This window comes from Cebidichthys violaceus, unplaced genomic scaffold (genome assembly GCF_023349555.1).
Source record: "Cebidichthys violaceus isolate CVI_PGR_0920_01 unplaced genomic scaffold, fCebVio1.0.p SCAF_13, whole genome shotgun sequence".
Taxonomy (NCBI): domain Eukaryota; kingdom Metazoa; phylum Chordata; class Actinopteri; order Perciformes; family Stichaeidae; genus Cebidichthys; species Cebidichthys violaceus.
The window spans coordinates 1,982,270-1,996,666 of record NW_027176296.1 but is presented as its reverse complement, the minus strand read 5'-3'; the positions used below and the strand labels follow the sequence as shown (position 1 = coordinate 1,996,666).

The 14,397-nt window shown below is 42.8% G+C and overlaps 1 protein-coding gene across 1 annotated transcript in view; it reads left to right on the top strand.

The window, feature by feature from the left end:
* Positions 1-11,381, top strand: part of faf1 (Fas (TNFRSF6) associated factor 1) — a 58,876-nt gene extending 47,495 nt beyond the window's left edge. Inside the window, exons 18-19 of the mRNA XM_068707302.1 lie at positions 3,057-3,272; positions 10,165-11,381. Coding sequence (XP_068563403.1) covers positions 3,057-3,272; positions 10,165-10,248 — 300 coding nt within the window. The 3' untranslated portion in view covers positions 10,249-11,381. The remainder of the gene's footprint in view (positions 1-3,056; positions 3,273-10,164) is intronic.
* Positions 11,382-14,397: the final 3,016 nt, after the last annotated feature.

Sequence of the window (14,397 nt, the reverse complement as noted above, 5' to 3'; positions counted from 1 at the left end):
GCCTCGGGGCACTGAGAGGTATTGGGTGACCCAGCTCGCTCAGGTTATTTGTCACTTAAGGTAAACAGACAACAACAAAAGAACCCCGGGTCAGGCCTTCTTAATTATATCACTGTAGTCCACTAACCAAACTGTGTGTGCACGCTTGTGTATTTTAAATAACAATAGCCATTTTGGCCTTGTGTAGCGTACTTCTATCAATTTTCCCTTTCCCAGGCTCAGTGGTTTCCATGGTGTCTCCTGTGTTTACATACTGGTGTTGTGTTTGTGCTACAGTCTAGATATTCATAAATATGAGCACCGCCAACAGCTGCTGGACCCGGACAATGGCAACTTAATTTCTTAAACTGTTGAGCGGGAGCTAATATTCATCTGAAATGGTACCTGGGTGCCCCTTTGTTTTATCACATGATACTGCATTTTGTTGTGCGTACTTCTATTTCTGACTACTCTAAGGTCCAAAAGTACACTGAAAGAAAAACTCTATTGGGAATTGTCATTAAAAAAACCTAACTTAATTCTTGAGCGATTCTTTTATTGCTTTATTTCTGATACGTTTTTGTTTTTTCTCCGTACAGTATATTGTACATAGACAACCACACAAGTTTATATACCAGTAATGTAAGAAGTTAACAATAATTCATTAGCTGCTTTTAGCAGCTTAAATCAACATTATACTTTCTACCATATATATAGTTGAAGAAAAATATATTTCATTTTTTTTTTTAAAGTCCTAATTTGCATACACCTATTCAAGTAAACAAATTATAATTTGATTGAAGCATTTAGATTACAAATGATGCTCTTCATCTTAACAGTTCACAGTGGCACCTCCTGCTTACTATGTTGTCACCGTAAACAGACTTCTAATATCCTTAGATAAAGATCAACATACCATAATGTTAATACATATTTTCATATAATATGCAATGTTGTTGCACTTTACAACTCTTCAAAAGTAGACCGTGTAAACAGTTTTTACCTCTTAACTCAAGATACTTTTTTCCTCTTGTTGTTTACAGTTTTCTGTTGAGTTATATGAGGTAGTAATCTAGTCGTGTATTTGACAGAAACTTCAGACACAACAAAAACATCAGTTGCCCCAGAGAGCGAGCAATGCTAGTGGGAGTGCTGTCTCTGAGATTCTGTGCCTTTTGTGCAAAGAAGAGTGAGATGAAAGTAGGAGCTGGTGAATTGAGGTGGGGTGTATGTGCATGCACCTGTGTAGGTTGACTTTACTATTTACCTCCTTCAGGGATCTTAGCATACAGTTGTGTGGCTGTCAGGTGCACCGCTCTCCCCCACCCGTCATCTGTTTGCTTTCTGCGGTTAGCCGAGCTGGAGAGGCGGATAAATGGACGGATAGATGCTCCTGATTATTTGTGTGGAGCAGCCTGGGCCCGAGGCTCGACCAGACGTGTGTCCTGTGGTTTCTTGAGGGACGCTACCTCTTACCTGTGTGGGTGTTTGTGCTTGTGTCTGTGGTTGACTGCCTGTCTGTATGTGTATGTCCCCCACCACTACACACACGCCTGTCTATTGTGTGTATATGTGTGCAAGTCTGTCCCCGGGGGCCCCTTTGACTCAGTCAGCATCAGCTCTTATACCTGAGGGAGCTGATGGTGGAGCGGCACGCGTGCTACCCTGCCCACCCAACACCAGAAGCTGCTAATGAGCTACTGTTGTACACTCTTATGAAATATAATTGCATTATGGTTTGTAAATAAAGCCGGGGCGTGTTGTCACAGCATATGCTCCCCGGCTGGCCAAACAGGAACAACAAGGCGGGGGAGGAGGAGGAGGGAGGCGACGAGAAGGAGCAGAGAGGAGAGAGGCTCCAGGGAGCGGCTGAAGCGCGATTTTTGAAGCACAAGAGAGCTGATTACCTCTGATGTGGATGAGGACAGTTGATGGTTGTCTTTGTGCTATGAGACACTCTCACACTGGTGTAGACTGTATTACCAAATGTCTTTAAAATCAGCTCTTATGAAACATGACTTTCTGTGGTAGATGCCAATATTCAACACAATCTCATGTTTCCCTAAAAGACTGAGCAACAGCAAGAAAGCATGAAGCACCAGGAAAACACTTGGCTGTTTTTAAAAATACTGAAATGCTACTTGTCAACCTTCTGGGCCACAGCAGGCTGTAGGGAACAGGGTGATGCACAGGGCAACTAATTCAATAACATTCTCAGGACAAGAGGATCCTTTAATTAATGTGAGGCAACAGTTCTGCAATCCGACTCTGGGAGCAACTTCTTGGCTTGTCTTTCACACTTGTTTGGATAGTGTGTCGTCATCTTCATAACTGCCAGCGTTACTGTTGAAGTTCTGCTTTAATTTGACTATAAACAGAGAGCAGAGAGCCATGGGTAATTTTTGAAGTTACTCTCAGATATTTTTGATTCTGATCCAGAGGACTTTGAATAAGCTTCCTTCCTCTCCTGCAATTATTCAATTTATTGTATGAATGTGTGTCTTTTACCTTAATGTACATTAAAATAAACAGGCTAAACTAGAAGATGTTTTAATAAGGATCATCACTGTATTAACCGAGTAACTTTTTACTGCTGCTCACTTTCTGTCAACAGACTGTAAAATGATCTAATATAGAGACTTTATTATGCTAATAGGCAGGAAGGAAAAAAAAGCATTGCAGCAGCAGTAATGACAGCTGCACCTCACCAGCACCTGTATGTAAACAGCTCTGCCTTCACTCAACACAGTGAATCACTATTTTATCTAGAATCTTTTTTTTTTTTTTTTTTTTTTTACTCCTTTCATTTCCTCGAATCATTTGCATGTATTTTAGTATTCACGGAATAGAATATGAAGTTTTCCCTCCCTTCACAGAACGATGCATAGAGTCTGGAGGAGGCTGGTGTTTGCACCGTCTTTTCCTTGTTGATGTTACCTCTGTTCTCTTCAAACAAGGAAGTCCACCTTTAAACAATTACGCCCATTTGCCTAATAGAAATCTGGCCTTTTCTCTAGTTATTATGAGGTGTTGACAGTTGTAAATGTATTGTACTGACCAAAGTAAAATTCTTGCAGGCAATCCGCTTGTCATTGGAGCAGGCCCTACCGCTGGAGCCCGACGAGGATTCAGGAGAGCAAATCAGCAAACTGCGAGTCCGCACACCAAGCGGCGAGTTTCTGGAAAGGCGTTTCCTGGGCAGCTGTAAGCTTCAGGTCCTCTTCGACTTTGTGGCCTCCAAGGGATACCCCTTCGAAGAGTTCAAGCTCCTCACCACCTTCCCTCGTAAAAATGTGAGTGCTACACCTTCCTCTCCTACTTAGAAAGCCAGCACGTTAACAAAATAATGAACGCCTTCTGCCAATAAATGTCCAGTGAAGATCACACATAAGCTGTTCAGTTCACAAGTGGAGAGGGACAGACGTCATAGTTATCAAATCTCTGTCTTTGTGCTGTCTTTCATAACAGTCCTCTGCCCACACAAACAAGTGCTAAATTTGTCCTCGCTGCAGAAGAGTAGCAGCAGGTTCTGAAGTGTCCTCGGCCACAGCTAACAGCTCTGCTGGAGAGATCCACAGCTGTAATTGGCTTTTCCGTTCTGGCCGGGGCTGAACCTCAGTCAACGGCTGTGCGTGGAGAGCAGCAGGGACAATAGTTAAGGCAATCTGTTGTGGCTGATGGATTATTATTTTCGTACTTTTTGTCACCATTTTTTCCACAGTGTGCGTCGCTGCTTTTGTTTACTCGTACCTGTGACGGAGCGAGCTAAGCCCGCTGTTTATCCATCCACCTGCGCACACGTATTATTCTGTGAATATTAATTACTATCAGTCCATTGTGAATACAGTACACTATGACTGTGTTAGGATACAGTTGTCAGCACTAACAGCAGTATTCTCTATGGCTCTTTTGCTAACGCCCGGCAGCACTCAGCCATCTACAAGCAGTCATTAGAGGGCCTAGCCGCCGCGCTCTGTGGCAGAGAGCTAATGAGCTCTGTTTTAACTACCAGTTTAATTAGCCATGCTGCTGGAAACAAAAATGGGATTTCCATTAATCAAGAGAGGAGTGCATGTGGAGGGGTGGGTGGTGTTGGTTGTATAGAGGTGTGTGTGTGTGTGTAGGCTTGCCCAGGCAGTGTGCCATCGTAGTCTGTAGAGACCGCCGGGGCACAAACACCTCAAACTAACACACACATTAACGCGTAGCTCACACTCTTCATTTCGTCACAATCACACACTTCAACACATGCACAAATATTTTCAAGCAAACACATGCCCCGCTCACAACTTTGTCACTTAAAGGATTCACAGTTGTCTCTTTATAATCAAGAGTAAACATGTGTTTGAGACAGAGATAAAGATGTGTCTGCATCGCAGATGAAATTCCGGCAAAAACAGGATGGGAGGATTAGAGGGGTAGAGAAGCGAGGAGAGGCTGGTGACTGCAGAACTAGTCGAAAAAAGAGAACAGAGAAGACAAAAGCTTAAACAAAGAAAAGATTTAATCAGAGAAACTGTCTGAAAGAGGAAAGGATAGAGAAGACAAGTGGGGAAGTTATTAAAAAGAAGACGATGGGAGATAATTCCAGAAAAAGGAAAGGCGAGAGATTTGGGGAAAGAGAGGAGAGAAGCAGCTCAGTGGTAGTGCCAGTATGAGGCTGTGAACACAGGCCCCTGTCTAATCCTGCAGCTCTGTGTTGTAATTAAATGAGAGGGAGCATAGAAAGCCTCCATCCCGTCCAGACGCTCTCACTGTTGCTCTGCCAGGATCAGAGGATAGAGGATAGACCACTATTGCATTTGTAATACGGCACAACTGTTGAAACCTTCTTTCCCTTTTCTAGTTTTCGGCAGCTTTGTGCAGTGTCACTCTTTCTTTTGCTATTCCCCTCCTCGCAAGCCTGCTTTATTCCATACATTCAGCTGTAACACAAATTAGTGGATTTGCTCAAGTTGCGTTGAGTATTTTTGGCTGAAAGTACAACGTTATCGACCAGGAAAACGGGCTGTATTGCGATCATCTGGTCACACAGGTGTATACACATTTTGTAAATCATCTTTTAACAATTTAAGGTAAAACACTCGAGTCAAATGACGTCTTTGATTCGTGGGGCTTTTTTTCACCGTTAAGTGTCTATTAGTCTCCAATTTTTGGACTCAGTCTGTTCCCCAACATTTGGTATCAGTGGCTTATCTCTTCAGCACTACAGCAGGCCTTACACTGGCATCATTTGTACTAGGCTTAGCCGTGCTCAGGGAGCTAACCCTTTCTCCGTTTCTATGACTGTCAGCGAGTTTGAGGAAGGAGGGGGAGACTTTTAGTGTTTCAGTTTTCAGCTCTCCATTCAAGAATTTCCTCCTTTTTTCTTTGATACTTGTTGAGCACAAACCACCGTTGAAAGGCCTGAGGTCTTCTTCCTTTAGCTCGCGGTGAACATGTTTAGACTGCCGGTATAATAATTGGCTGTCGGCCCTTCCTGCCTGGCTTCTCACACAGACACCCAAACACTGTCATACCAGCGTATTATTTTTCTCACTGTGATACTGTACTCCATTTCACCTTCTCTTAATCCGTCTTCCAGCTCTGTCAGTGACTTTGCCCGAATGATTCTTAGACAAAACCTGAGATGCAGGACAAATAAACAGTGGCACAGAAGAGGGTTGTACTGAAATAGATTTTACATCTGTTGTACTGGTATGTTTTGTTTTTCTTGTCCTGCTATCATGAAAGAATCGTATTCGCAGGAAGAACTACGGCGGTTTATTTTACAAGCAGTTTCACTCAAAGTTTCTTCCACAGAACTGTTCTTATAATATTCTCTCCACAATGCCACAGCTTCATGGTGCTGCTCGGCGCTCTGCTTCATCTCTGAGCGTGGATGTGAAACGTGGCTCTATACTATAAAATAGAGGCCAGTATCTCCATGATCTCGGCTCAAAAACACGCTTCGCTTGTTGTTACTTCACTTGGTAGTAGGAGACCCGCTTTTGTTTTGCATATTTCTAGATTCTGACATTTCGAAGGAGGGCAAAGGAGTAGATTTTGAGAATTAAAAAAAAAAAAGTTAATTAAACTTTTTTTTTGTGGAAAAACCCATACCAGGAACAATGTATTATTCAGAACATATGTTACATTAACATTTGTAACGTTAAAGTCTGAGTTTAACTCTCGGGATCTCATCACTATCAAACCTCTCCTGCTCCTCTGCCTCCCAGCTTTCCCTCCCTCTGTCTCCCGTTTCCCTCCTCTTTCCGTCTCCCCCTGCCTCTCTACCTCCCTGCTCAATTATACTTTTGTTTTCCTCTCCAGCCTTTGTATCCTCCGTATGCCTTCTCACCCCCCCCCCCCTTCTTTAAATCCCTTTCTTTTTTAGCCTTTAAAAAATACCCTTTAAACATATTTTTAAAGCATAAACTATTTAATCGTATTTCTGTATTTTCTCTCCTTTGGCTTGTTCTCTCCTTTTCTCTTCCTCCCCCCTTTTCTCTTCTTCCCCATTCCCAGTTCTTTCTCCCCCCCGGTCTGTGCGGTGCATTTCTGCCTTTGAAGTGCCGCATTCTGGTCTGTTCTTTTCTGTTCACGCCCCGGCGCTACGTGCTGTCAACGCTCCTGGCAGCAGATAATGATCTCCCACTGCTTTTGTAATTGGCCAAATAAACACTTGACAACACTAGTTTAAAACAGACAAGTTATTTGGTTTTAATTAACATAGTAGGGCCTGTAATGGCTTCATTAAAAATGCGTTATTTCAGCTGCACGTTTGATTATGTTGGAAACGGACATCTTGAGGGCCTGTGTTTATTTTGCCTTTCTTTTCTTTCACGGCTCAGCATTGCTTAGTGTCTCCTCCTCTGTTATCAGTGTATTTTATTCATTTTAATCAAGTGCCTTACAGTTATGGTATTTATTTTAAACTGCACGTTAAGTGCTAATTATGTGGTTTTGACCGTTGAAAATCTGCTATTTGATAATGCCAAATACACGGGGTTGATATTAGCTGATTATTTTATGTCATGCAATTCTTCACAGGAAAGTAAAGACAAAATATCAAAGATTGCCGAGAGGCACCATCTGTGTTTTTAATTAGTTCCCGTTTTAAAATTAGCCTTTTTAATGCTGAGCCTCTAGATATTGTATAACCTCTTTGGATTTTGCTTTTGTTCAATTGAGTATTTATTCTGTTCATTTGTGTATTTTTAATTAACTTCTGGAAAACCTTTTTTTTTTTTCTCACAAATGCTATTTAGACGGATGAAAATCTTTGTAAATTCATTTCATCTTTTAAAATAGTCAGCCCCTAATTTAGCTGATTGATTTGATCTAAATTGGCAGATGAAAATTATATTGACTCAAGGTTAAAAACAAACTGCAAAGCAGAGAGCTAGATTGTGTCTGTCTTATGTACGTATGTATGTATGTATGTATGCATGCATGCATGCATGGCTGTGTAGGCACAGGAGGAGAGAAAATGGCTTAGGCAGAGCAGAGGAAAAACAACAGCTTTGTTTGTTGACAGATGCCTCCATGCTTATGGTCTGTTAATTGGATAACAATGTAAACAATCACCGATGGCGCCCGTCTCCTGTGTCAGTGTGGCATCTTGTTTCCCTACTTTCTTTTTGAGAGTCAGATGCTGCTCTCCCCCCATCGTTTCTCCCTGGTGAACTATACGAGCACAAACTCTCTTCCTGAATTCACTACGAGCACACACACACACACACACACACACACACACACACACACACACACACACACACACAGGCTTATATGTAGACCACAGACACACTTCTGCACACACACACACACACACACACACACCTGCTCCACCCCAAAGCCTCATTTACTCCTACCTGATGCTGTGGTGTCATAACAGCCTGTCGGGTTCATTAGCATGGCAGCCATTTGCGACGCGCTGCTCCTGAGGTGGGAAAAAGAACGCAGCAGACCCTGTTGGTCGCTCTTCCCACTGTCGGGGTGGAATATGCTTCTCTTTTTTTTCAGCAAACACACACACTCATAAAGAGACACACACCATTTTACCTCTCTTCACGGCATGTCGCTCCCCGCTGTGCTGCGAGGCGGCTGACTAGGTGAGGGGCATGAGGTTGACTTGGCAGCCCCTCCTTGCCACCGCCGGGCTTCCAGGGACCCCGCTGAAAAGTCAAGAGTCTAAATGACACGTTGAAATGAGGACAAGGAGATGAAAGACATGGAGTCAAAGACTGCCGACATTTCCAAACACCCGTGGGAGATGGATAGGTTGTCTGACGCTGATATGTCCTCCTCACCTTCCCCTGTTTTACTTGCCTCCTTTTTCCTCTTTTCCCCGAATCCTCATACACCTTCTACAGATTTTGTTTGAATGTGTGGATTGTTTTAACTATTTTTTTGGTGTTTCCTCATATCAATGCTTTCTGCCTCAAATAACAGCTTTTCAGAAGCCAACATAGACTCACTGTTTATCACCATTGTTTGAGATGGTTTGAGATCTCTTAAATTCTTCTTGGGAGCTTAAAAAAATAAATAACAAAAGTCAAGTTGGATTTGTATTGATTTATCTATAGAGCTTCATTTGCACTTTTTTAAAATACCGGATTGTGAGGCCACTTGTCACAGTCTGCAGGAGGCGATTGTAGGTGAAGTTGTGGTTCAGTTCACGGTCAGAGTTCACATTTCATCCCGTACAATAGTCTGTCTCAGACCTATCACGCTGCTTGTTGTGAGGTCGACCTTTACCATGCCAGCTTGCCCCCCCCCCATTTCTAAAGCAGGTACAGGGAGCTGGTTAATTATCCCACTGTGGGGTTAGAATAGGAGCCCTAATCAGAGGGGCTGACGCAGCAGTCATCAGATAAGCCCTGGACACATCTCTGTGTCACACCACCTCGCCCATTCAGCCCAGGTGTTAGATTGGCCCGATGTAACACAACCCCTCCAGTGATTAGCTCACATAAGCTAAGAGAAAAACATAGGTCAGACCCCCTTCATGTCGGCTAACTCCATCACCTCCGCTGTGGGTGGTACTGCATTATTCCTCTGCTTTTAGACAATAGCTGTCGCGCAGAGCATTGAACGCACATAAATGTTTCTCTCCTCTACGTTTCGGTTTGACCTTTGTCACAGCTGAAATAAGGCTTTATTAGCCATCAAAAACACACATGTGTCCTCTGAATCACCACTACTCTCTCTCTTGCTCTCTCTCACACACACACACACACACACACACACACACACCAACCAGATTTTACAACACACACTTTCTCCCGTCCTGTAACGTTCATCAGTTTGTTCTGGATTGGAGCCTTTTTAAGAAAACAAACCTGATGGCCCTCTTAGGGAAACGAAGCTCTAGCTGCTCAGATTACTGCCTTGACTTTTTTAAAAACATGATGTTAGAATAATACACACACACACACACCCACACACACACACACACACACACACACACACATTCAATGAACTCAGCAATAAAGCTACACTGTTCTCCTGTCTGGATTGCAGGGCATATATGGTGAGACAACCGGCAAAGGATTTCAGTAGTGCAGAATGACTGAGGTCTCGTCCACACAAGTATGGATAAATCTGAAAACGACATTTAAGAAGTTCATATTTGGGTTAAAACCTGCTTGTGTGTCATAGACCTGTAGACTATAAATATGTCTAACAGTATTGATCCACTTTGCTGAGCACTTTGTTTAAAATCTGCTCTTCAAAAATAGCAGCTCAGTGTGGAAGGCTGAAACAGAAGAAAAATAAAAGGCATTTAGCAGTGAGGAAACAGTTAGTCAATTGATGGATTAGTCCATTGGCAGAAACATTTTTGCAAACAAATTTTGCTGGTTCTGCTTCCTCAAATGTGAGGATTTGCTGCTTCTCTGTTTTATACCATTGTGCATTAAATATTTTTGGTTTATGGATTGTTGGTTGAAACAAACAAGCGATTTGAAGATGACAGTTTGGCGTCTGGGAAGCTGTGATGGGCATGTTTCACTATTTTCTGACCTTTATTGACTGAATGATTAATCGGTTAATTGAGAGAAATACGTTTCGGATACATTGATAATGAAACCAATCATTAGTTACAGCCCAAGTTTAAATACATTTGATTGCCGGTGGTCTGATATATTCCCTCTACTCCCCCCCCCCCCCCCCCCCCCCCCCCCCCCCCCTGTCTCTTCTCAGATCACCCAGTTGGATCCAGGGTCGACTCTGCTGGAGGCCAAGTTGTTTCCGCAGGAGACGCTCTTCCTGGAGGCTAAAGAATAGGAACTGGCCCTCTGGTAGCTGAGAGGACCGACTGACTGATGAACTGGCTGGACACACACTAGTCACCGAGCATGGGCCCCACCAGTCCGGGCCTACACCCCACACACACACACACACACACACACACACACACACACACACACACATAACCAATCCTCTCAGACGTACGTACATAAACAAACTGGCATGCACGTCCAGTGACACACAAGTGCAAGTAAGCTTCTCTGCCCTCGGCCTGGTCGTGGCACATGAATGCCTAGTGTACACGTGTTGCACAGAGGAGCAAAGACAGTATCACAAGCACACAGCCAAACATTCACCTCCCCCAAACCCCTCTCTCTCTCTCTCTCTCTCTCTCTCCTTCTCTCTCCTTCTCTCTCTCTCTCTTTCTCTCTGTCTCTCTCTCTCTCCTTCTCTCTCTCTCTCTGTCTCTCCTTTTCTCTCTCTCTCTCTCCCCTTTTCTCTCTCTCTGTCTCCCTCTCTCTCTCCTTTTCTCTCTCTCTGTCCCCCTCTCTCTCTCTCGCTGTCTCTCGCTCTCTCTCTTTCTCTCGTTCCACAACTTCACGCTCCGACAACACAACACAGTACGATAACAGAATCGAGAGACTGAGAAGACAAATCTTTGTCACGGGAAAATAATAATAAAAAAAAAAAACATGGACTTGTTCCCCTTGTGTCCACATTCAACACACCAAGGCTGCTTTTTTAGATCATGTTTTTTTGTGTTTGAAATCTAAAAAAATGCTAAAAAAATAAAAAATGGAAATAAAATAAACAGCAAGAAGAGATGTTGCCTGGCAGAAGTCAGGGCAGTTTCATCTACACCTGTATTTCCTCCCTTAACCTTCCCAAACTCCACTTTCTGTCCCCCCCCATCTTCCACCCCTGCATCCCTCCATCTGCTGTCAGCCGCGGGGATGAGACGTGATGGGAACGCCTGCAGCATCTGCACATGAGAAGCCCCCTCAGTCTCCGCTCCCCCTGGTTTTAACACCCACTGCTCCACAAGCCAGCGGATTGCTGTTTTCAGTTCTTTTTTTCTTTTTTTTTTCCTCTTGATCCTTTTTAAGTTTGATGCTGTATTAGTTTTAGTTTGATATACATTATATAAAATATATGAATATGAACATCAATTCGTCTTGCCCGGAAATCTGTTGAAACACATCCTGACACGCACACACACACACACACACACACACACACACACACACACACACACACACACACACACACGCCTTCAAATTATTGAAAAGTGATTTTTTTTTTTTTCTTCTCAAGTTATGCAAAGATTTGTGATGGAGGGCCTATAAATCTTCAGAGTAAATGGAAGATCATCTGATCAAACTTTTCATTCAATATCAATTTCTGCATTGTGGGGGTTATTAGGATAACTTAATAATTATGTAATGATTTAATAATGAAGGATTATTAATGAATTTAGCAGAGCAGTCTCTTTAAACAAATCTGAGTTAGAGATTTCGGGTGTCTTTGGGAGCTTTAAAATCTGTCACCACAAACTTTTGAACTGCTTTAAACTGGTGACACTAAAGCCTGAGTCAAAAGAAAGTAAATCACAAAGGTCCTTGTGCTAGATGTCTTGATGTGTGGCGGTCCCGTTCATGTTCAACTTCTTAATAATGTTTGAGCTGTTTTATGCAAGTTTGATTATAATCAAGAAAACCTGAACACGCTGCCCAGGTTGTCCAGTTTCAATTTTTACAGATACCAAAGTTTAGATCTGCATCTCCACATCTCTGTTGCCACCGAGAGACCTTTTGCAATGTTTTAATATTCTCCCTCACACGCCACCTGGTAATATCAGTCACACTGCAGCTAATTTCCTGCCTTCAGCGAGGAGAGATCACACAGGCTTAGCCCTCCATCTGTATCAGGGCTCCTCTGTCAACTAAAGGCAAAGTTTGAGAACCCCAGCAGAGCGAGCGTCACAAACTGCTTCAGGGACAAAAAACACGACAAGAATATGTAATTAATGCAGATCAAGAGTTGAAGATTTGTAAGATTGGGGAGGGATTGCTAGAATGTAGAATATTGATTAGTCCTGTGATACAGGAAAGGTCAATCAGAAACATTAATTACAAAACAAAGTTTTTTAATTGATATTGAAATGTTCCATAACGAGGAGCTATTCGTAGTGAAATGAATCGATGGGCCTTTCCTAAATCATTGTCAAACTATAATCTCTTACACAAGTTAAAGTCAGACTTTAGTAGATGTAAACTCTGGCTTCTTTAGAACAGACTTTACCTGACTGCAATACTGAACTCTGTCTCTTTGGGGGAAACGATGTAAGACCCCGTTTGGTCCCAGAGGAGTTTAAATCTTCTTAGATGATAAATGAGGAGAGCAAACCAAGTCTGTTCAAGCTGTTTTGAGTTTGTCTTCTTCCAAATGGGAGTTCTGTGAGCTTCGCCTTAATCGTGTGGGTGAAACAGACAATTATCTCATGAACCCCTGTGTGAATAATGCCATCAAATCCTAAGGTGTTCATTGTTGGAAAATAGGAGTCTCAAATTGTTTTAAAAAGTCAAACTTAGCCATGTAGTTGTCTTTGGTAGTGCAAGTTATGAATCACTGGGGCTGCTTGTGTAATACACACAGTGAGTATACGAGTGTCATGGGTTAGCCTGGTTTCTCACGCGAGGAATGAGTCGACCTGATGTGCTCAGCCAGCCAAACTTCCCTGGGTTTGACCAGACAAGACTCGTTGCTTCAGGCACTGACAGCGAGAGTGAGACGGAAACACTGCAGGACAAGTTCTGTCTCTCTTTCTCTGTTAATTAAAAAATATTTAGCAAGTTGTTAACCGTTGTGAAACAAGGTTTGACAAAAAATATCCTGATTTTCAACTACTGATATTTGTTACTCAAGGAAATTAAAACTGTTTTTATTGTTAAGAATTAGGTTTTCCTTGCAAAGCCCTTAAAACTCACCACAAGAAAGAAAAATACAGATGTTTAAAAAGATCTTTAGCATTGACTTTTTCCATAAGATCTATGTGTTGTGGCACATTTTGCAGCCTTTTTCAGAGATTCCCCGTGGGTGTCATAGACGTGTCCTTGACTCTGGCTGCCTGTAATGATGGAGGGATGAACAGCGTTCACTGCAACGGCAGCAAGAAGACACAACAGGTAACTTGTTCGCATATCCCTCGGTGGTCTTTGATAGCAATGACAGAAAATCAAACGGTTAATTCATTCCTGACTTCATGAGGAGTTTACACTAATGGCCGTGCCTGAACTCATGCTTAAAGCTACATATGGTTGGTCAAGAATGTACCGTTTAAGTCTCGTGCCAAATGTTTGTCCATCACAACTACGTCTACTCCATCCTGAGGAAAAGCCCAGGATAGAAACATGTATTCTAACTGAACTGTTTCAGTTTAACAGTGATTCGGCCATGATGTCTTAACGTCTTAAGTTAAACAGTACTTTGGCTTTCCTCCCAAAATATGATAGTGTAAAGAGCCTCAATTCTATCAAACAGGTCAGTGAGGAGCCCTTGAGTTTGACGAGAGTTGGAGCCCAGTTTGATCCAAGTATTAATGTTTTGCTGCAGCTCTAAGGGCACATGTTAAACGTCCGTGGATGACATTTGTATTGGTGCAGTGTCTGTGTGTGCGTGCGTGCGCGTGTGTCACAGGCACAGGTGCAGCTCGGGGCGAGGGTGAGGTCGGAGCAGGGCGGGGAGCTCAGTGAGCGTGAAGCCCGGTGCGCTTCTGCAGGAGACAGACAGGTGCACCTCTGCTCGTCTGTCAGAGTGTGTCTTCCTCGGGGAACAGTGTACATAGTGCAGCTCCTCTCAAGTGTGAGATTACAGTTTCTATCACGCAGCCTTTTGAGCGTAATGTGCACAGGCATGTTCCTCTGTGCCGCTGATGATGGTGATACGCTCGGAATTGCCAATGAGACATAATGATATTCCTCTCTGATTCCTGACCAAACTTGTCATCAGTTGTTTTTGTTTCACTGGGGGAAAGTCATCAGCGGTTAGGGAAGGTAATTATGACAGTCGTTTGTCAACTTTTTAGATACATTACTGCTTTATTATTTTGGGATTCAAAGTTTGATTACAGCACTGATTTATAATTGAATTATTCGTAATATATAATTAAAAAAAATGAATAATTTC